This window comes from Furipterus horrens, unplaced genomic scaffold (assembly GCF_987537825.1).
Source record: "Furipterus horrens unplaced genomic scaffold, mFurHor1.1.pri manual_scaffold_4, whole genome shotgun sequence".
Classification (NCBI taxonomy): Eukaryota; Metazoa; Chordata; class Mammalia; order Chiroptera; family Furipteridae; genus Furipterus; species Furipterus horrens.
Genome location: NW_028327174.1, coordinates 2020487 through 2042060, shown reverse-complemented (window position 1 = coordinate 2042060; position 21574 = coordinate 2020487). Strand labels below are relative to the sequence as shown.

Sequence of the window (21574 nt, the reverse complement as noted above, 5' to 3'; positions counted from 1 at the left end):
GGGTGGAGTGAAGATAAGAGTTTATAGAGTTTGCAGTAACAAGTTATTAACAACTAGTGCTGTTTACTGAGCACCTACTGTGTGCAGACACAGTGCAGGAAGAGGCGCATTGGGAATGGGTGTTGGGGACCCTCACCCCTCCAGCAGGGATGTGGGGAGCTAACACCTGGGCCGAGAGTCCTCAAGTCTGGGACACCTAGGCTGCTGTCACAGTTGCCCTGTGGTCATGAGGCAAGGCTGGGCCGTGGGGCCACCGCTGCTGTCTTCAGCAGGCGGAGGGAAGCCTGGAGCCCCCAGGCTGGTGGGCCTGACAGAGCAGCGTGCCTACGGGTGGGCCGGGCCCCAGAGAGGTAGTGGGGAGGTGACCCCACCCAGCGCCCTCCTTCAAGCCCCTCTCTTGATCCAGGCCTGAAGCAGGGCCACTCCTGGACTTCCCGGTTCCTTGAGCCAATAGATTCTCTTTCTAAAGCCAGCATGAAGTCGGTTTTCTCTTCCTCGCACCCAAAGGCTGTTGACCAAGACTTGCAGCTGGGATTTGCACCTGGGTCTGCCTGGCACTTTGTCATGTCTCTGGTTAAGCAGGATCCTGAGCTAGAGATGGTGGGACTTGGAAAGGAGGCCATGATGAGAGACTCCGGGGGGACAGGCAGGATCTGGGGGCCCAGCACATGGGAACACAGTGAGGGTGAAGAGGGGAGCTACAGAGGGAGCCCCTAGATAGGAAAGAGGTGTCGGGATGCCAGGACAAACCAGAGGGAATACAGCGTGCAGGCCGGGCTCCTTCCAAGATGCTAACCCACTCACCCCCACCCCCACCCTGCCCAGTCCTCACTCAGCTCCTGCCCGGTGCCCAGCGCTCGGCTGGGTGAGGCTGGAGGACGGTGATGGCTGAGGCCCACCCTGCCCTGTGGGAATTGAGTCTATGGAGGAGCTGGACTTGGGATCAGAAGTGAAGCGGGACCACGGCAGCAAGGAGCGGTGGGTGTGGATGGTGTGGCACCAGAGACACGGGGCCCAGAGGTGGCCCAGCAGTCCCGGAAGGCTTCTTGGTGGAGGCCCCGGGCACAGGACAGCTGCCCCCACCCCCACAGGTATCCACCCAGACTGCCCGCGGAGGCGGCTCTGCATCATCCCGAGCACGGTGCTCTCCCTTCAGAATCCCAGCTTCCCTGCAGCAGCCCCGGTGGGCGGTCCCAGGCCCCTTCCTCCCACCCACGCCTCCCATCCTTCGGTCCCTATGAATTAGAGCAGCGGCCTCATGACACTGTCTCATTTCATCCCCGAGCCCCTGCGGTGGGCATCATCAGCACTCGCTCCCTGTCCAAGGGCCGATGCGGTCTAAGCTGACCGGCCTGGCCGCCAGTCGCCCTGCTGGTCTCTCAGACGGCGGGCCTCCCGCGCGCTCCCACAGGCGCCTGCCCCACGCAGACTCCGTCACCTGGCCACCGGCCCCCGCCTCGAGATGCACCCCTGCAATCGGCACCCGCACCTCCCCGAACAAATCCAGCGCCCCAGGGCACCCTGCGGCCGGGCCGCGGCCCTCACCCCTGTCCCCGCGGCCAGGCAGCTTCTGCTGGTCCAGGGGCACAAAGCAGCGCGTCCGGTCCCTGAGTGCCTCCCGCGCGCTCCTCGGGGCACAGGGACCGGGCTTCTTAATTAACGACCTGCTTTACTCAGCGAGTGGACGCGCCTATTTCGTCCGGTCTTCACAACACCCTAGAGAGGAGTTTCATTTTCTCCATTTACTGATTAAGAGCGGGGATCGGAGCCGCGTCCCTGGCCACCTGTGGCCGCCCTGATGCTAAACCTGCGGGAACACACAGCGTGGGTCTAAGGAACCCCGCCCCGCCCCGCCCCGCCCCGCCCCGCCCCGCCCACGCCCCGCCCCCGGCCCGGCCCCGCCCCCGCCCTCCCCCGCGCGGAGGCAGTGCGCACGCGCCTCCTCCCGGGCGCTCGGACTACAGCCCCCAGGATGCACCGGGCACGGCGACCTCCCAGAACCCTTTTCAAACGGGCCAATCGCAGCCCGCGCCGCGCCCGCCGCGCCGTGTTTAAATCAGGGCGGAGGCGTGTCGGCCGGGCCGCCGCAGCGGGCGAGGGTGAGAGGCTCCGGGTGGGCGGGCTTGGGCCGGGGGCGGCGGGGCCCACTCGCGCGTTCCGAGCCCCCAGCGGCCCGGCCGAGGGCTGGGAATTCCGTTGCCGCCGTCCGGGGCGCTCCGCACTGGCTCGGACCCGCGGCGTCCCCGGAGCGCGCGGCCTGGAGGCGCGTGGCCCGGGTGGGGTGGGTCGGAGGGCCGTCGCCGGGCGACTCGAGCTGCCTCTCGGGTGGCTCCGGCCCCTGTCCGCGCTGCCGAGGCCCACGCTGCGGGGCGTCCCCGGGAGGAGGAACCGGGGCCCTGGGCGGGCGCCGACCCCCGCAAACCGCTGCCTCCCGCTCCCCGCAGGGACCCCCGGAGCGCTCTGCGCATGGAAGGCGGAGGCCGCAGCGACGCGCCCCCGGCCCGCGCGGCGGGCGAAGCGGCGACGGAGCGCCCCGGGAAGGATGGTACGTTCGGGGAGCTCAGTGAGATGTCGGCTGACTGCATCCTTCCGCGGGAACGTCCCCGCGGGTCCGGCGCTCACGCCGGCGAGGCGCGTGGTGCCTGCCTCCCAGCAGCGGGCCCCCGCCTGCCTCCTCTATTTTTAGGGTTCTCCACCCCCTTCACGCCGAGCTCCGCCCCGGGAGGGATTCTCAGCGCTTTGATGTGCCTCGTGTCCCCTGGCCGGCCGGGACTGGCTGTCAGCGAGTGCTCGGGTTCTCCCGGGAGCGGTCACGGGGCCTCCTGCAGTTTGTCGCTCGTTCCCCTTGACCTCGGTCGCCGGGGAGCCTGCTGTCACTGCGCTGTGCTGCTCCGTCATGGCACCAGGAGCGCGGCCGGAGCACGGCCTCACGGGGCGAATTCAGGGCAGTGCCCTCCGCCGTTAACGCGCTCCGACTGCCCTCTATGCTCTGTCCCTCGGCGCCCGCGCGAGGCGGGCAGACCGGGCGTCCACGCGTCTCACGCCTCCGTCTCGCAGGACCCGCCCCAGAGGCTGGGACAGTCGCCATCGATGCTCCGCCGTGCGTGGGAAGGTGCCGGCTGCTGCCCGCTCCCTCCGGTTGTGTCCTTTGCAAATGCCCGTCCCGCCCACGCGCCTGCTGAGGCCCCACTGAGGCCCCACGGCTGCTCTTGAGGACGGCAGCGCTCGGTCGCCTTCCCTTCGCCTCCTGCCTTTGCCTGTCCCCGAGCTCACGCGCCACCGCCTCGCTTTCCCGTGCCCTCTCCGTGGCAGCGGGCCTCCTTCAGGGCCCGGCGACAAGCGCGCTCTCTGCCTGTCCTGCTCCGTTTGCCCGTGCCCCGCCCCCAGCCCCTCCTGACCCCCCTCCACGGAAGCTGCTCTCAGTGGCCGCTGCATCTTCGTGGGCTTCCAAGGCATCTTGGTTTCACTCCTGCCTCCATCGCCGGTGTATCCGTCCCTGCAGAGCCCACGTCGTCTGCCGGCCTCCGAAGCTGACCTTCCCTGGGGCCAGGTCGGGGGTCTGTGGGCTTCCCGCAGGGGCGCTCCGACCTGACTTCACACCTTTGAGCCCCATTTCCTTTCCAGCGGTGCCCATGTCTGGTCTTGAGCACACGCGGCCTCTCCTCTGAGCTCTGGGCTTGTACGTACACCTGCCTGTTGGGCACCTCAGCCTCAGCGTGTCCCCCTGCACCCCAGGCTCAGCCTGTTCTCTTTCTCGTGTAAGACGGCCCCTCCGGTCACCCAGCGGGTCCTGAAGCCGCGTCATTCAGTCAGTCAGTTACTGTCATTTTCACCATGAGAACCCGTTTGGGATCCATCGACCTCTTTTGAGCTCCACACAGACGTCACCACCTTGGTCTCGGCCACATGAACGCACCCCTGCCTCTTGTGTTATTCTGCGTTTAGGCCAGTGTGTGCGTTTGTCATTTTAACAGATCCTGCCTGCTTCCTTTCTGATAGCCTGCACAGCAGCCCGGGAGACCTTCTAAAGACACAGTTAGACCATGCCACGCTTCTGCCTAAACCCTTAAAGCGCTGCCTGGGCACGGAGGTGAAACGAAGGCTCCTTGCCATGGCCTACAAACCCTCGGGATCTAACCCCTCCCCTGTGTTCCCACCTCCTGCAGCTGCTTTGGCCTCTGACCAGTTCCTCAAAGAGCCTTTACTGGTTCCTTCACTCCGGGCTCCCACTGGCAGCGCTGTCCCGAGGACAGCACTGTGGGTCCCGGCCGCCTGGCACCTGCTGGAGAGGCCGGCATCCGTTCGCAGCCCGGCGTCACTTGGCGACAGCTGCGGAGCCTGTAGCGGGGGGCGTTTTCCCTGACTCCTGGGCCGGGATTCCGTCTTCCATTCCAGACAGTTGGGAGTTGCCAGAAGTGACCGATGCGTTTGACTTCCTTGGTTCAGACATGTAAAAAGTGTGATGTCACATTGTTGTCCCTTGGCCACCCAGTTGCCCCTCCGAAGCCCATCGATGCCAGCGGCTTCTCCAGTGTCCAAGACCCAGTGTGTGCAAAAGCAGGTGCAAGCGCAAGCCAGTGTGTGTATGAGGTCAGCGGACCCCTGCTGCTTCTGGGGCTCCCCCCCCACTTACGGCATGTGCAGCCCTGGCCTGCAGCTCAATCTCCTCGGGCCGTTTGCCTTAATGACCCTGCGAGTCAGCGTGGGAAGGGTTACTTTTCCTTCTGTGCTTAGCTCTGTCGCACTGTGGGGCGGTGCTGTCACTGACCTCTGCTGCGGGTGGACGTTTACCTGGTGTCGAGTGCCCCACTGTGACAAATGCTGCTGCGACCGATGACACAGTGTCAGCCGGGCAGTGCGTGCCCTCAGGGCCGCTGTGCCGATCGGCAGCCTCTCTCCCCGTAGCCTTGCCCACACTTTTAACAGTCTGAGGGGTGAAAAGGGGAATCTCACGCCAAGTTTATTTTTCATGACCCTTATTTTTGAGCGAGGCTGAGCTTCTTGACCTAGATTTAAGAACGCTCCATTCCTTTTTCCATGAGTTTTATCTGTTCATGTTCTTTGCCAGTCCCCCCATTACGTTGCTACGTGTTTTCTTAGTGGCTTGTAGGCACCACTCACGAGTTAGCCCTCCGTCGGGTGAGCACAGGTGTGCCTCTCCCCTGCTTGGTGTTTCTTACCTTTGCTCAGGGCGAGGTCTGCCTGGCAGAGGCTTAAAGCATTTTTGTATATTGGACCATCAGCCTTTTCTTTCACGGCTTCCGGCTGGTGTCCTAGGCTGCCACAGTCCACGTTGTAAAGTCACCTCCCGTGCCTTTCTGTGCGCTCAGGGTTTCTTTTCTTTCTTTAAATTGTTTCTTCACTTGTTTGGAATTTGTCCTGCTGTGGTGTGAGATGTGGCTCAAACTTTATGTGTGTATGCCCCACGAAGCTTATCTGGTTTATTTCAGTCATTTACCGAATAATTTATTTCCCTTTTTATCTGATATTACGATACATTAAATTTTCTTTATATTCATCTTGCATGTTTCTTGTTAGGTTTTGTTCACAGCTATTTTGTCTTTTTTGTTGCTACTGTAAATGAGGCCTTTTCTTCCAATAGTTTGTTCTTTGTAGGTAGGAACACTGCTGACCGCTGTGTAATGGTTTTGTCCTCAGCCATGTGCTGCGGTCCATGTGCCCTTTATAATAACATTCAGGTGGCTTTCTTGATTCTTTTCTTGTGTCTATAATCAGAGCACCTGGGCACTATGACAGTCTTCCCTCCAGTCATTCCTCGGTCTGCCGGTGTTGGTCAGTGCATAACGGGACAACATGGGGAGCTGTGGTGACAGTGACGTCACAGCCATGCGCCAGCCTCAGGGGAATCCTTCCGCTTTCCTTTAAGCCTCCTGGTGGCTGTGGGTTGGTTTACACGTGGACTGGTCCCTGGTGCAGTTCATCAGTTTTTATACGTGACTTTTCTCCCAGGTACGCGGTAGAGTTGTACTTCCTGCACAGCCGAAGTGGGGTTTGGCCCAGGTGTCCCGAAGGGTAGCCAGTGCAATGGGAATGTTGTGACAAGTGTCTCTTCTGGGTCTCTAAGAACCGGTGGGAATTTGCTGCTTCCCCTTTTTTCCACCTCGAAGGCCAACAGTGTTCCCGATGGTGGAGCGTGGGGGCTGGGCCCTGGCCCGGGCCTCCTCCCTCCAGCGGACAGAGACTTTGAGCAGGAAGGGCAGCTTCGCTGCTACAAGCCACCTGCGTGCGGCGTGGGGCAGCCCGTTGCTTCAGCGTAAGTTAGGCTGTCCCGACTGGCACCGTACGTTGGCACCTGGCGTGACTTCTGATGGCATCTCATTACACCTGACTCTGGCTCTGGGTTGGGCTGTGCTTCCTTACGTCACAGTGAAGCTCTTCATGCAGAGCGTTCAGAGGCAGCCGCGCCTTTGCAGTTTAGCGCGCGCCGTGGCAGCGGGACGTGGGTTCCCCTTTGGCCTGGTGGTACCAGGGCTGCGTTACTAGGTTGTGAGCCGTTCGTCCGCCTTGTAGTCCTGACGTCCCGGACGAGCCTCCCGAGGTCATGGTGTGTTCGTCCCGTGTGTGGCTGGGTTCTGTCTGCTCCTGTTCCTACTCAGGGTTCTCATCCATGTGAGACGGGTCTGTCGCTCCCTTCCTGAGCAAACTGGATAGGCTCGGGGCTACAGAAGTCAGTGGGCCGGGCTCTGTTTTTCTGTCCTTTGGAGCAACGTGAATGGTTTTGGAATTATATATCGATGACGGATGAACAGAATTACCCGATTAAACTATCTGAGATGTGTGCTTTTACGGGGGAGAATAGCTCTTTAATAAATTTGTCCAGTTATTTATAGTAATTGAAATAGTAAGACTTTTTTCTTTCTTCTGGAGTCAGTTTTATCAATAAATCTATCTAAATATAAAAAATGGACTTTGTTTTCTAGGAAATTATCCTTTTCAGCCAGGTTCTGAGGTTTGTGTGCGCAGAGTTGAGCAAACGAGCTTATGGGTCTTTTCATATCCTTTTTCTCTGGTTATGTATTTCTGTTTGTTTCTTTTGTGCATGTGTGCTTCCACCTTTCCCTTGATGAAGTAATTAGCACTGATTGAACTGGCTCATTAGGACCTAATTAGGATATTAGCATATTTTTAGATTTTATGGGTTTGCTGAGCGTGCTGCATTGTTATTAGGATCAAATACACTGTGCTTCCGTGAGGTCCTGTGTGAGCTCTGTCGCAGCCTCAATCCAGTGTGTTTTGGTCAACATTTGCGGAGTGTTCAGGGGCTTAGTTGGCCGTGGGGGGATCGGGGAGACTGGACCTGCCAGTCTAGGTGGGGCCACACGGGGACAAGGGACACCGAATGCAGGGGTGGAGGCCATGTCCGGGGGCTGCGGGGACTCCAGAACCTGCAGCCTGTCCAAGGGAGTGCAGGCTGGTGACGGCACTATGCTGGGAACCTGCACCGGCTACCAAGTGCAGTTTTGACTGGGGGTTCAGGATGGGCACCAAGAAGAGGTGACAGTCGACAAATATGTCTACTTACAGAGTCCCTACTATGCGTTTGAATAACATTGAATTTGCTTTTGGAAGGGGAACAGCTGTTCTGTAGTTCGTGAGCAGGGAGCTTATTTCTAGGAGAGCTGAGGCCGGCGGCCTTCTGGAAATGCCCTGTACCCGGGAATGACTTAGCTCTTCTCAGACAGCTGCTTGAGTGACAGGGTGAACACATTTAGGTCACGTCTTAACATGTTGCGTACCGGGGTGTTTAAATGCCTTTTAATCCTCTGTTCCGGCAGGTTAAGATTTAAATATGGTTATATGGCTAATATTAATGAAATGACTACACGAAATTAACAATTAAGCTAATACTATTCTTAATAAAAAAGGCAAATGAAAAATTACTACTGAGTGTCTAAATAACCTTATTTAATTGTTTAAAACTACGCGATCAAATGACGAGAATTCTCGCCATCCGAACGCAACGTGTTAAGAAAAGAAGGACTTAGGCTTTTAGAACAGCTTAGCAAACGCTGAGTGGCTGGTGCTATTTTAACAAGAAAATGGAAAAAGTAAGATAACCTGGAGCCCCCTATGGAAAAGTGACCATTAAATGATGACAAGTTACACTTTGGGGAGGGAAACCTCGTGATAGTTTGACGGAGAGGGGTGACGTCTTTCTGTTTGCCAGCCTGGCCCTGAACTAACGGCAGGCTCTCTCCCCACAGACACCCTCCTCCTGGCCGACGAGAAGTTTGACTTCGATCTCTCCTGGTCGTCTTTAAGGTAAACGGATGGGTTTCCTCCCTTGCAGTGGGCATGACCACAGTCAGTAAAATCTCCCACTTAGATGCCAGTGTTTTTAATAACCCTTTTCTCCTCAAATAGCGCAAATGAAGATGATGAGGTCTTCTTTGGACCTGTTGGGCACAAAGAAAGATGTATTGCTGCCAGCCTGGAACTCAGTCATCAGAGCCCCGAAGCAGGTCACGTCCACTGGAGCCCTCTCACCGGGGAGAAGTTTGTGGAGGTTTATAAGGAGGCTCACTTACTGGCCTTCCAGATAGAAAGCGGCAGCAGGACCGCGGCGGCCCGGGCTGCCAGGCCTGAAGACGCTGGGAGCCAGGGCGGGGAAGGATTTATCCAGGATTCAAAGTTGAAAATGAACCTGTTCGAGAAAGAAAAGGAAACCAAGAAAAGCCCCAATTCACTTAAAAGGGAGACCTACTACCTGTCAGATAGCCCCTTGACGGGCCCACAGGGCACTCCTGCCCAGGCCCGCCTCGCCCCGACGCAGGGGCCGCACTCTTCCCGTCCTTCTCTGCCAGTGGGACCAAGTCCCGTCCGCCTTCCGAACGGGGCAGTGACTCAGAAAAAGGTCGTCAGCAAACTGCCGCCGCCCCGAGCATCTGTTAGAGGAAGGAGCGTGCACTTGGCCATGGAGAAGGTAGCTACAGCCGCGTGCCAGCAGTCCCTCTGGGAGCGAGAGGCAGCCCTTGCTTGTCAGCCTTCGTGGCTTAGCCCTGTCGTGGGAACCTTTCCCGGAGGAACGTGGGGGAGGGTTCATAGCAGCAGGGGGGCCGTGTAGCTGCTCCAGGGCTCACAGCAGTAACAGTAGCTGCTTCAGGGTTCACTCTGCCACCGGAGGGGGCACTGGAAGACGGTGGATTCACGTTAGGCCGGGTGTGTGGTAGTTTTTTAAAATGACATCATGTTCATGGCTTTATGAGCTGCTGCTGCTGCTTACTAACTCCATTACGAGAGGTCACGGGAGCTAAGGGGGTCCCATGCGTGCCCCTGCCCCTCGGTGCCAGGACCTTGTGACTTGCCTGACTGACCGCTGGCGAAAGGGGCCCGGCTCGCAGGGCCAGATGGGAGTGTTGCCGCCGAGTGGCCTCTGGGGGTGGCAGCGGCCAGTGAGTGGTGATTCCTCTGCACAGCATTAAAAATCGGGGTAACTCGAACCAGTGGGCTCCTCCTCCTTGGATAAAAATCCCGATTGAGGACCAGCTCTGGAGGCTCTGTCTGCGACGAATGACTGGTCTGTCCTGGAATTGTCTCACCTGGTTCTAACAAAGCTGCAGAGTCCGTCATCACACTGTCCATGGTGACTTGGTGGGGCGGTGACGCCCCCGTCCCCGCGATCTCAGGGACGCACTGGGGACACGTGTGGCGCTGGGGAGCTGGCTGCTGCCTGCAGTTGCTCCATTCAGAGCCTTGGTGCGTCTGTGCGTTGTTACACAGCAAACAGTTCTCATGTATCAATTTGAAATTTTCCAGTGTACGAAGGAGAAACCAGCTAGTCCTTCCAGGACGAAGATCCTGCCTGAGAAGGAGCCCCACAGGGCCATGCCCCCCGACAGGCCCGGCGCTGCCCAGGGTGTCGTCAGCTTGCCAGCCCGCGGGAGCCGCCTGGGCCAAGGCAAGCGATCGCTCCCTGTCCCGAACAAGGTGGGTCGCCTTGGGCTGTTGGTGGGCTGTGGCTCGTGAGCGAAGAGAGTAGGGTGGCCGCTTTGCGTGGGTGACTGCACTAAAGTCAAGGCTGACAGGGTGCCCCCCGGGAGGCGGCGGGGAAAGTGTGAAGAACAGGCCTGGCGCGTTGGGGGCTGGCCTCTGCCGCCGAGGAGCTAAGGAGATGGGGAGACGTGGCCTGTCTGCACATCAGCGTGTCTGTGACGCAGAGGTGCTCCCTGGCCCTCATGGGCTCCTGGCGGCAGTGACACGGGTGTCCATGCTCTGAAACCTGGCTCCTCCCAGGCCAAGCGCCTACCTCTGTGCGGTTTACTTTTCCGCCCTGGGGGCCAGCTGCTGGACGCGGGGGCCCGGAGTCCGCAGCTCAGCCAGCAACCCCGGCGCTGCTCCTGCAGGACTTTGCGAAATACTGCTTGGCTTTCTTCTCTAATTCAAGACAACAATTACTAAATTATTAAAAATTATTTTCCAACCCTACTTAAACAGAAATGAGTAAGGGGTAGATTGTGGACTCTGAGGATTGTTAACATTTTGTTTCAGTTGGGACTCAAGAAAACGGCACTCAAGGCCCCGGGCTGCGCTGGCAGCCTTGCGAGGAAGTCCTGTCCCCGGGGCTGCCTCTCGGGCGGCAGCTGCAGCACGTGTGCCTCCCCCGCAGCGGGCTCAGGTGAGGCGACCAGGCCCCCGCTCAGGGAGGCGGCTCCGGGACCCGCGGGGTCAGACGACAGTCCCGCTGTGCTGGCTCAGGGCGCCGGCCCCACCTTGTGGCGGGTTTCTGCATTTCTCCCTCCGGTGACGGGCGGGACAGACTGAACGGGGCTTCTCTGTGGCTGTCTGTCGTCCACGCAGGACCCTGCGGCCGGGCACGGGGCGTGGGCGGGAGGGTGGCACACCTGTCACGCCCCGTCTGACGCGCGCTGTGGCGCCAGTCAGGCTCTTCAGGTTTTCTTTAAGGGTCTTTTACCAGAGTCCGAAGCAAGGTGGGCCCAAGGTAGGGTGGTGGTCGTGGTCCTTGGGTGGCAGGAAGGGGGGCAAGGACAAGGGAAAGAAACGAGGGCGTCCTGTGTCAGCCAGAGGGGACCAGAGGCTGCCAGGAGCTTCCCGGTGACCGTCAGCGCCGCTCAGAGGGTCGAGGCTTGAGAGAGGGGCAGGCTGTCTTCCGTGCAGGAGAGTTTGTTAGGGAGCAGGGACAAACGGAGCCGTTAGAAAAAAACTGAGAAGAGGAAAGACCCCAGCTGGGCGGTCTGAGCGGACCCCCGTGCGGGAGGGACCCGGGGAAGAGGTCGTGTGTGCCGGTTCTGCCGGCGCGTCAGCCTTCTTCCGCTGGCGACGGGACCTGCTGGTGAGGGGCACGGCCGTGGCCCCCAGGGCAGAGTGGCTCCGGGAGCTTCCTCCCCCTCGTCCTGAGCGCCAGGAAGGGGCCGCATGAAGCTCCCCGAGGGGCCGTTCTCGCTGGCCGCCTGGCCCAGGTGACCCTCACCGCCGGGGCCACAGCAAGGCAGACCTCAGCCACCCTCTCGGACTGCTTGGCTCCGGACGTCCTCAGGAGGGCCTGAGTGACGGGCACGGTCTCCAGCGGCCACAGAGGAGGCACCGGCCACCGCGTTTGCTGCTGAGCTGGACGCCGTCAGGATGAAGCTGGGCCTCGGGGTTCTGGTGCCAAGAGACGCTGGACGGGAGTGAGTCCCGGGCCGACGCGAGGATGGTCCTGGCCACACACCTAGCCGACACTTGGGATCCAGCACTTGTCAGGCCAGACCGGGTCCCCTGTCCTAAGGTCAGGTGACTGAGGTCACCTGTCAGACCCACACAGGCAGGGACACTGGCCAACGGTGTGCCCCTGCACGACTGGGTCGTGGCACGCTGGCCTCTGGTGCCAACACCACGGCCACCTGTGCAGAGGCTGGCCTGCGGGACGGAAGGGACTGATGAGGGCTTGAAAGATTTGGAGAAAATGTTTTGTTTTTAAAAATTTTTTTTGTTTTAATTGATTGATTGATTTTTAGAGAGGGAGGGAGGGAGGGAGAGAAATCAGCTTGTCCCACTGACTCTCGCATCACTGGCTGGTTCTCCTGTGCGCCCCGACTGGGATCACACCTGCAGCCTGGGCGCGTCAGGGCGACGCTCTAACCAGCCTCGCTGCCCGCCAGGACAAGGAAGTGTTCTTCATAGAGCACCAGAAGGCACCCCGAGGCCTCCACCTCCAGCATCCACAGTCACCCTCACGGAAGTGGTGGGGTGTTCGTGCGCTCGGAGGGTGAACACGGAGAGGCCGCCCAGAGGCGTCCACGTCTCACGCGCGGGCCCTTCTGAGCGTGATCTGCAGGGGTCCGTCAGGCGTCTTCGTCCTGTTGTTCACGTCCGGTGAAGTGGGCCCTTCCCAGAGGGACTTGTGGGGTGGGCGGACGGGCAGCTGAGACTCTCCAGAGTCCGTCCACTCTTCCATCTGAAACGCCGCCCTTGACTGATGTGCCGGCCTCCTTGTGATGTAAGGAGCAGCCCATTGCGTCTCCCCCCTGACTGCACGGGGCGGGGGGCCTGCAGCTGGGGTCTGCAGTGCAGCCTGCTGAACCGGGCACGAGCTGCAGGAGCTCCCTCCGCAGCCGGACCCCCACGTCCCTCCAGTGAAAAAACACAACGTCGTTTTGATTGAAGGCACAGTCTCCAAGCACTCACACAAAGGAAGTCAAGTCACCAGAGGCATTGCTTACAGGTCCCAGATGTGCGGGCCGGGCAGGGTGCCCACAGGAGGGTCACGCTCCGTCCCGGGCCACTGTGAGCGGGAGACCGAGAGCCGGGCGGGAGAGAAGCGCCCGTCCCTCAGACGGTGTCTGGTGTCCGGGGCGGAGCTCACTGGCTGTTTGCAGGCCCAGGTCTAAGTGGTAATTTTTAAAGGTGCCCCGAGAAAAGCAGGGCAGGAACTTGGGGTGGAAACCCTAAGCTTGGGGCCTCAGCCAGTGTCTGGACTCTGGTGTGAGCGGGCTCGTCTTCCTCCCGTAAGATGCCCGGGCAGCAAACCGCTGCTCTGTCCTCGCAGGCACGGGGCGTGCTCCCTGCTCCCGTCCGCGCCGGTGGGGCAGGCGTCTGCTGGCAGCGGGGCCAGTGGGCAGGGGAGCGTGCGTGCGGACACTCCCACGCGCCTCGCGACTGTGCCACAAGGGGCCCTTCGAGCTCAGTCTGCTCAGCCACGAGCGGCCCGGCTTGTCCTGTGTGTGAGGACACTGCCTGGGGGACACACAGAACATGGCTCAGTATGTCACACGTTTTCTTACATGGAATCACCGGGATGGTCATGGCTTTCTTCGCTAGAAGACGTTCCGAAGGAGACGTGCTGAAGAGAGCGTCCCTTGCGTGCATTTGTTAAGTAACCTCCTACGTCACACGTCGTGTAAGCTTGAGTGGTGACCAGCTTTCCTGTGACTCCTCTTCCAGCTAAACCAGGTGAACGTGCGGGCAGCGCTGCAGACAGCTCCCGGCTGCCTCTGCAGCCCGGCCGGCCAGGCCCAGCGGGAGCCGCCGTGCTGGCGCTCAGCCAGCCCCAGACTCCGGAGCCGGCGGGCCCGAGGCCGGACTCCCAGTCCCGCGTGCCCCGATCGCAGACGGATGCCAGTGGGGGCACCAGGCGAGGGTCCTCCCTGCGTCCCGCGACAAAGGCTGTGCCTGCCCCTGCGAGGCAGTTCAAAATCCCCAGGTGTCCTTCTGGTAAGTAAGAGCAAAATCGTGACTTTTTAAAGTAGCAAACAAATTACAGTCAAAGTCAAAGAAATCGCTGGTTTTGGTGATGATGGACTCTTGGCGTTTCTCTTCCTAAGTGCATGTGGACTGGGTCTGGCTCGTTCTGGAGGGGAAGCTGGGGGGTGTGTGTGTGGGGGGTTCTTATCTTACAGTCCTCCCTCCGCATCGCGGGGCCTTTGCTGCTCCTGCCTGGCCTCTAGTTCGTTCTGAGGGTTGTGGATTTTGTGTGGCTTCTTTGTGTTCTGGTGCTCGTAGGCTCTTGAGCTGCTTTGACCTGTGAGTTGATATTTTTAATCAAATCTGGCAAAGTGAGGCCGTTATTCTTCACCTGTTTCTTTGCTCCCCTTGTTTGCTGAGCCCGGCACGTGTGGTGCAGGCTTCTTGACGTCGGGCACTGCAGCTCGGCGCGTCCTTCCAGCCTCCTGTGCCGGTACCGTCACGTCTTCAGGGTCCCGCACGCGCGTCTGCGATGTGTTTGGCCTGCTGTTAAGCCCGTCGGTCCGTTTTTCGCTCCTGTGTCCCCATGCTGTCTGTTTCCTTTAAAGCCTTGACCACGTCTGTGACGGGGGTTTTGGGGTCTCTTCCTTCTGGTTCCATCTTCCCTGTCATTGGGGGTCTCTTTTAACTGATTAATTTTTTCCTGGTTATGGTCACATTTGCCTGCTTCTTCACATGTTTAGTAATTTTTTATTGTCCTTTGGACAGTATAAATTTTACATTTTTGAATGTCTGGACTTTGCTGTCTTTAAGGGATTGAATTTGCTTTGGAAGGCAGTTCAAGTCAACTTGAGCCGTCCCAGGCCCCTTTTCAGGCTTTGATGTGCAGGCCTCAGGTGGCCTTTCCTCGGGGATCGTGGGGCCCTCTGCTGACGTGCGGCCTTCCGAGTCTGCTGCAGGCGCTGTGTGTCCCCGGGTCTGCTGTCACTGCCGGGTGGCATGTGTCCTGGTGTGTGAGCAGTGACCGGCCTTGCAGGGCTTCTCATTGCGGCCGTAACGTGTGCGGCAGCTCACCGGCACCTGGCGAGGCCGCGGACAGACGCCGTACAGGGCGTCTCTGCCTCCTCTCCGACCGGTGCTTTCCAGGCATCTTGACTCTTTGAAGTTATTGGCATCGCTGGCGAGCACAGGTGGCCCTGAACGGCTGTCGGAATGAGCCGTTCCACTGTCCTGGCGCCAGGCCCTCTCCTGGGTCCAAGGGCTGTAACGATAAGACAGACGCCACTCTCACGGAATCTACGTTGTAACAGTAGAAGACAGGAAAGGAGCGCACTTTCGGGTCAAGGGTGTGACAAAGCGGGTAAAAGGGTGACGTCATACTGCCTGGCGTGTGCCTGGAAGGACCTGGACAGAGGGGCCCTTCCGCCTCGACTGCCAGTGGAGGCCCCTCGCGGGAGGCGGCACTGGGCGGAGCTCGCACAGGGAGAGACGGTGCGCTCCCGGCAGGACAGGGCCGGGCGCGCGTCCTGAGCGGCAGGGCGCGTGCCTGATGGGCTCTGGGACCAACACGATGTCCGGGTGCGCCCGCCGCTACAGCAGGTACCGTCCGCGCTGCTGCAGGCCCGGGAGGGGAGGACCGTCCCTGTCACAGACGTCGCCAGAGACGTCTCAGAGCTGGAGGCTCCTTGGGGTCAGGGACCCCCGTCTCCTTCCGTCGTGGTTTGCCGAGGTCAGCCTCTCTTCCTCGTGCTCTGGGATGGCTGCAGAGGCTCCAGCCCTCACGCCTACGGGCGGGAAGGAGGCGCTCGGTGAAGGAGGACAGACCCCTGCCTTCCCGAGGACACTTGTGGCAGGTCGTACGTGCACCTGGGTCAAGTGATTGTCCCGGGCTGCTCGCAGGGCCACTCACCTGCCGGGGCGCTGAGACCTGCGTCTGCTCTGCACCAGCAGAAAGGTCTCACCGAGGGGGAGAGGACAAGCTAGCGAAGGAGAAGGGGCCAGAGGCCAGCCCCTGTGGTGGGTCGTGGGTGCAGGAGGAGGGCTGGGGAGGGTTTCAGCCGGGATGAGTGACCTTCAGAAGAGCCCCCTGGGTGGAGGGAGGATCAGGCCCTGGGAGGGGGGGAGCCAGCCGTGCTCTAGATGTGGGTGTGGCTGGGACTGCTGTTTTGTCTGTGAATTGCTCTGGAAGGTCCAGTTTGGGAAGAATGGGAGGTGGGCAGGGGATACCACGGGGCTGCGCTTGGGGGAAGATTCTGCTTTGAGAAGGTGCAGACCTGGGACAGGAGTGGGGGGCAGGTGCAGGTCTGTTTATGATGGGAGGGGACCCCTGCAGGGACAGCAGCCTGGAGCCCTGCTGCAGAGGGTCTTAGCAACGCCCCCCCCCCCCTTGGGCTAGGGTTGGGGCTTGGGGACAGCCTCCTTAGCCCTGGCTTCCAAGAGTTAGTGAGGTGTTGCCTGGGGGCCTGGGCCAGGCCTCGGGGCCCCGGGGCGAGTTTGTGGATTGGTTCTGGGGGAGCCAGTATTGTTTGGGGCTGACTTGGGAGACGGCAGCCTCGGTCCCGCCCAGCCCTCCACCCGTTTGTCATCACCTTGTGGTCAGGTCAGACAGACCCTCCTTGCAGAAACACTTGTCAACCACCAGACCTCACGGCACCGATGTGACAATGAGGGGGCGCCTTATGACGACTCTGGAGACGTCCTGCTTTAGGGAAATGAGGGCGTCGGTGCCGCTGTGGGCGAGCGCCTAGTGAGTTCAGGAGTCGGCCGTGCCGAGTGTGCCCGTCCTCGTCACCCTCTGCCTGCCAGGGACAGCAGCCAGGCTACGGCAGGGTGGCAGTGGGCGGCCCCTCCTCTGCGCCAGCAGGCGCACCTTGGGCCCTGCCCAGTGGGTCCTCCCGTGGGCTGTCCGAGCGTCCCTCCTTTCTGTGCCCCTTCGCTGCGCCTGGGGACAAGGGGGACAGTGGAGAGCCCCAGTGAGGGACTGATCGCTTGCTCTGTGTTGCACTGACTGCAGCCTCCTCTCTCGTTGCAGGTGAAGCCACAGACAGCATGACGCCCCGCTTCGCTCGGGCACAGAGGCCGCAGTCCTGCACGCTGGTGGGGAGGTAACGAGCCATGCGACCATAGAAACGCATGCACCCGCTGCTTCTTCCAGCGGCCCCACGTGGGGCCCCTGCCCTGCCAGCGCAGCGGGGAGAGCCAGGCCCAGACCGGCCACTCTGCTGCCCCCGAGCCCGGCAGCGAGGGCGCCTGACTCCCAGGGGCACCTTGAGGGGCCCGTGTGCCAGTGGCTTCATTAGTTTCCCTGGAGTCTGGGGTGGTGCTGCCCCCATGCAGTGCATGGGCCCAGGGCCGATTCGAGACCGGTTGGGGAGCGCAGCGTCTCTTCTCGCCCTGCCCCTGGGGTGGTCCCCTTCGTCAGCCCGTGCTCAGGCCTGTTCTCAGACTCTTAAGGGCATGAGGACTGTCCTCACAGGTGATCGCACCACAGGGACACGGTCCCCAGACCTCCCGCACAGCAGGGCGTCCCACCTCGGTGCTTTATCAGCAGCGCTCCTTACCAGCAAGGCGGGTGCTGGCCGCGGAGGCCGCAGCGCAGGCACTGCCAGAGTTTGTTCACGTTTGGCTCCGGCGGCCTTGACCCTGGGGGTGAGCGAGCAGGCCGTGACACCTGCATGTCCCCTCGTGTGCCGGCCGGACCCCACTGTGGGGCAGGACGTCCTTGTGGGAGTATCTGCCAGTCCTGGTGAGTCAGGTCTCTCCTGAACCTGCCCTGAAGTATGTTGTCATGGCAGCGCCTGTAAAGAGCAGTCACCCTGAGGGGGACCTGTGAGGACAGCGGTGGGGCCTTGCCAGGGCGGGGGAGTAGCCCGCACAGCCTCTGCTGGCCGGCGTCTCCGTGGTGAGACCTTAGGACTTTCCGCTGCGTCTGCACGTTGGCTGGGAAACTGGGTGTTCTCACGGCCGTCTGTGCGTCAGGCCCGGTGTTCTTTCCAGAACCGTCCGCGGCACTCCTGCTCGGCACGCCTCCGAGCCAGCACCCGGCACCCCCGTGAGCACGCAGCGCGTTGCCACCCTGCCCACGCCTGCCGGCCGTCGGCTCTCTGGCCTTCCGGTGCGGACCCCGAGCACCGCGCCCAGGACGCTGGCGTCTCCCGCGTGTGGGCCTGCTGGGCGGCTTTCCTTCGCGCCCCGGACACCGTCTGCAGTGAGGTGAGCTCGTCTTGGGCTCCCGGAGCCTCCAGAGGCCGCTGTGCGGGGAAGGCCGCCTCCTCTGTCCGCGGGCAGCCCCTCATCAGGAGCCGGGTTCTCCCCCGCCAGGGGAACGCCCCGCACGGCAGCTAGGAGGCAGCTCTTCCCAGGGTGCGGGGCGCCTGCAGGGCTCTGGGCCGCGCGGGGGTGCTGCGGGGTCCCACCTGTCTTCCGATAGCCCTTCATCAACACGTTAACATCGAGTCGCGCAGAGGGCTCTGGTGCAGACTGGCCACCAGCCGCCCTCGGAGGCCAGGAGGCGGCCTGAGTGAGCGCCGCCCCCGCTGACCCGGCATTTCCATGGGAGCCCTGGGGGGAGATGGGGTGCGGGGGAGGGTGTGGGCTGCGGCCCCCGTCCCATAGGAGGCTCGGTGGCGGAGCAGTCAGTCCTCTGTGTGATATGTGCCTCGCCACCGACAGCAGGCGTGCGGTGTCTCATGCGTGCTCCTCTGCGTGCACAGATCTGTGCGGTTCTGTGGGGACAGAGAAGGAAAGGGCCGGCACGTGTGTTCCCGGGGAGGGAGCCAGGGCTGCGCTCGCACCCAGACAGGACCCAGTCTGTGAGCAGCTGCAGCGATCCGCTTTAGGTGGAAATGTAAATAGAGAAAAAGTTCTTTTTCAAGGTTGTCACAAAGCCTTGAAAATATTAAAAAGAAAGTACAGTCTATTAGTTGATGGGAATGGCTGCTTCCCTTGGCTTCATGCCGTTCAGTTTCAGGGCGCCAGGTGTGAGGGCCTGCGGGCCTGGGACCAGTGGGCAGCAGGCGGGCGGGCTGCCGGGGCGCCCTGCGCCGTCCAGCGGGAGGCAGTCACCAGTGCAGAGTGTGTCACCAGGGAACCCACACCTGCCCAGGTGCCAGGCCGGCCTCCCGAGGCGGCGGCGGGTGGGCTGCCCGCGGGGTCTCGGCGCTGGAGGGTGCACGTGTCTGGGAACAGGGCCTCGGAGAGCGGCTGCAGGGCTGCAGTGCAGGGGGCCGGAGGCCAGCTCCGGGGGCGGCCTCGCTCCTTCCCTCCTATTTAACCGCCTGCGCAGAAGGGACTCCAGCGGGCGTGTGTGGAAGGCGTCCTGGCAGCTTTTCAGAGCTGGTTGGACCTCAGAGACCATCTGGTCCTGACGGAGCCGGAGCTGGGAAGCGCGCCGCCCAGCACGCTAGCCCTCCCGGGCACTTCCTCTCGGGCCTTCCTTCTCCCCCGCAGGACGGCCCCTGTGAGCGGCAGCTGCGGCCGCGCCGCGCCCCGGTGCTCGGACGGGTCCTCCGACGGGAGCTTTTCTCCGCCGCCGGCTGTGCCACAGGCACTCAGCTTCTCTCCAGGGAAGAGCGATTTCGCCTTTTCTGAAAGTGTCGCCACAGAGCCAGCCCTGGACGAGGCCCAGCCCCCCGAGGAGGTGGCCGCGGGTGAGGTACAGGAAGCCTCACTGTGCAGTCGGGTTAGCGGCACCTGCCTGGAAGCCGAGCGGTAACTCGGGGCGCGGCTGGCAGAGCCGCCCCCGCAGGAGAAACGGCCACGCCTCTGCCGTGTGTCCCAGGAGGGCCAGGGCTCAGAGGGCGCGGGGGAAGCAGGGCGGTGGGGCGTCTGGGCGCCCCCGTGCCGGCCGCGCGCGCAGCAGGCCGGTGCACGGGGGGTGGAGGGCGGCCCGCTCTGCCTGCAAAGGCCCAGCCTGCCTTGGTGTCGCAGGCCGGGAGCCCCCGGGCCGCAGCAGGGCCTGCGTTCCCCCACAATGTGGAACGAGAAGCTGCAAGGCTCGCCTCTGACCCGTCACTCTTGCCTAGGCCCTCCTGGTGGGCGTCCAGCTGGGCCGGCTTCACATCGCCCGCGCGGCCGGGGGCTCGCCGCTCGTCCCCGGCCCGCTCATCGACCTCTGCAGCCCTGAGAGCCGGCCGCTGATCGACCTCCTGGTCAACACGCCCGACGCGGACAGAAGCGCTGCGGCCAAGCCGCCCTGCGACGTGGGCCAGGTGAGGCGCCGCGGAGGGCCGGGGGGCTCCAGCCTGGGTGGCCTCGGTCTGGGTTTGTCCCACGGTGACCCTGGAGAGTGGCCTCTGAGGGTCCTAAGGGCCACATGTCTCTGGGCATAACTCGCCTTTGGTGGCAGCAGCACCAAGTTCCAGGCCCACGGAGGGTCCCAGGAGCCTGGGAGCTCTCCGAGGGCAGGGCTCAGGTGGCCACCCCAGGGTGATGAGGGAGCGCAGCTGTCTTTGAGGGACCCAGAGCGCATCAGGCGGGTGGCATTTTCTCTGGACTTCTGCGGGGGCCCTTAGACGTCAGTGCGCCCTGAGCCACAGTGGGGACGGCTCCCGGCAGCCGAGTCTTCAGGGGCCACGGGTGGGAAGGGGCGAAGGGGCCGCGGGACGGGCGCTGTGCTCACCCCCCTGCCGTGTCTCCTGCAGCTGATAGACCTCTGCTCCCCCCTGATCCAGCTGAGTCCGGAGGCCGACAAGGAAAACGTGGACTCACCGCTGCTCAAGTTCTGAGTGCGGTGAGATCCTTTGCGTTTCACTCCTCGTCACGAGAACCGTCCGTCCTCAGGCAGATTTCCACCCTTAGGAATACGTTTCAGGGGAAATTGTATTGGAAACACCCGAGTACGCCTGCTGCGCTTGGAGGGCTGCGGGGGCGGGCGTGTTGGGGCCCCTGCCGCCCGCTGTCTGTCCTCGCTGCCCCGCGCTGCGCTGGGCGCGAATCTGAAGTCCTCCTCGTTAAGGGTTTTGTTTGAATTGTTTTTATGTAAAATAGCAAGTGACTATTTTAAAAACCAAGTTTTATGAAAAGTTAAGTATTCTAGATTTAAGTTAAATTGTAAAATAAATGGGAATATATTAAACCATATCTTGATTTTCCAATCTGCATCGCTGTGTTTATCACCGATCCGTACGCAAGGTTTGTACCAGCCTTTGAAACTTAGGGTGGCTGGGCGGGGGGGCTTGAGGGCAGGCTGCTGAGTGGTCTCACTTAGTGTGGCATCTCCGAGGGTGCACAGGAACGCTGCCATGGTGGGCGTGGGGGGGGGGTGAAGATGGTCAAAAGGCACCACCTTCAATTTAAAAAAAAAGTCATGGGGATGTAAAAAAGGTACTGGGAGTGAAAACGGGATTAGGTGCAGATGCAGGTCAGGGGCAGGCCGGGCAGTCCTGTCAGTGGGCGCCAGCTGACTTAGCTCTGGTGGCCACAGGCCTGAGCAGAGGCTGTGGGGGTGTGGGTGTGTTGTTGGGGGGCTGCGGAGAGGAGGGCTCCTCTGCAACACCCCCACCCCCGCGTGCCCCCTGGCTGTGCGCCAAGCAGGAGAGCCCTGCTGGAGGGCAGGAGACCCCCGCTCCCCAGCTCGGCCGCTGGGAGTGTTCTCTGCCCGAAGCCACGCAAATAGAATAGTTCTTTAAACCAGCCGCCCTCAAGTGTGAGTCTCTGTTCACATCTCCCTGTTCTACGAGGAAACTTCGCAGACAGAAAAGGTGCTGGGCTTCTACCTGCTGTTCCCTGCAGGAGACCCGGGACCCTGGGTCCCCAGGGGCTGAGGGGAGGTTGCTGGTTAATGTGAGTGAGTCATCCCTGGGAATGGAGACTCCACGGTCTCAAGAGTGGGAGAGTGAACCGCACTTCAGGACGGCATTGCTGCGCCTGGAGCTAAAGCTTTGACTCAGAGATGCCCGGAGGGGCGCGTTCTTAGCGGTCAGGCTCAAAGCGG

The 21574-nt window shown here is 61.4% G+C and overlaps 1 protein-coding gene across 1 annotated transcript; it reads left to right on the top strand.

The window, feature by feature from the left end:
* Positions 1-1972: 1972 nt before the first annotated feature.
* On the top strand, positions 1973-20738 carry GTSE1 (G2 and S-phase expressed 1). Its single transcript, XM_090272184.1, has 13 exons — positions 1973-2281; positions 2445-2545; positions 6129-6274; positions 8226-8283; positions 8386-8944; positions 9778-9948; positions 10510-10636; positions 13402-13671; positions 16673-16745; positions 17638-17853; positions 19090-19294; positions 19665-19850; positions 20283-20738. Exons 1-13 carry the CDS (start codon positions 1973-1975, stop codon positions 20364-20366), a joined length of 2505 nt encoding a protein of 834 aa, XP_090128310.1. The 3' UTR covers positions 20367-20738.
* The last annotated feature ends 836 nt before the right edge of the window (positions 20739-21574 follow it).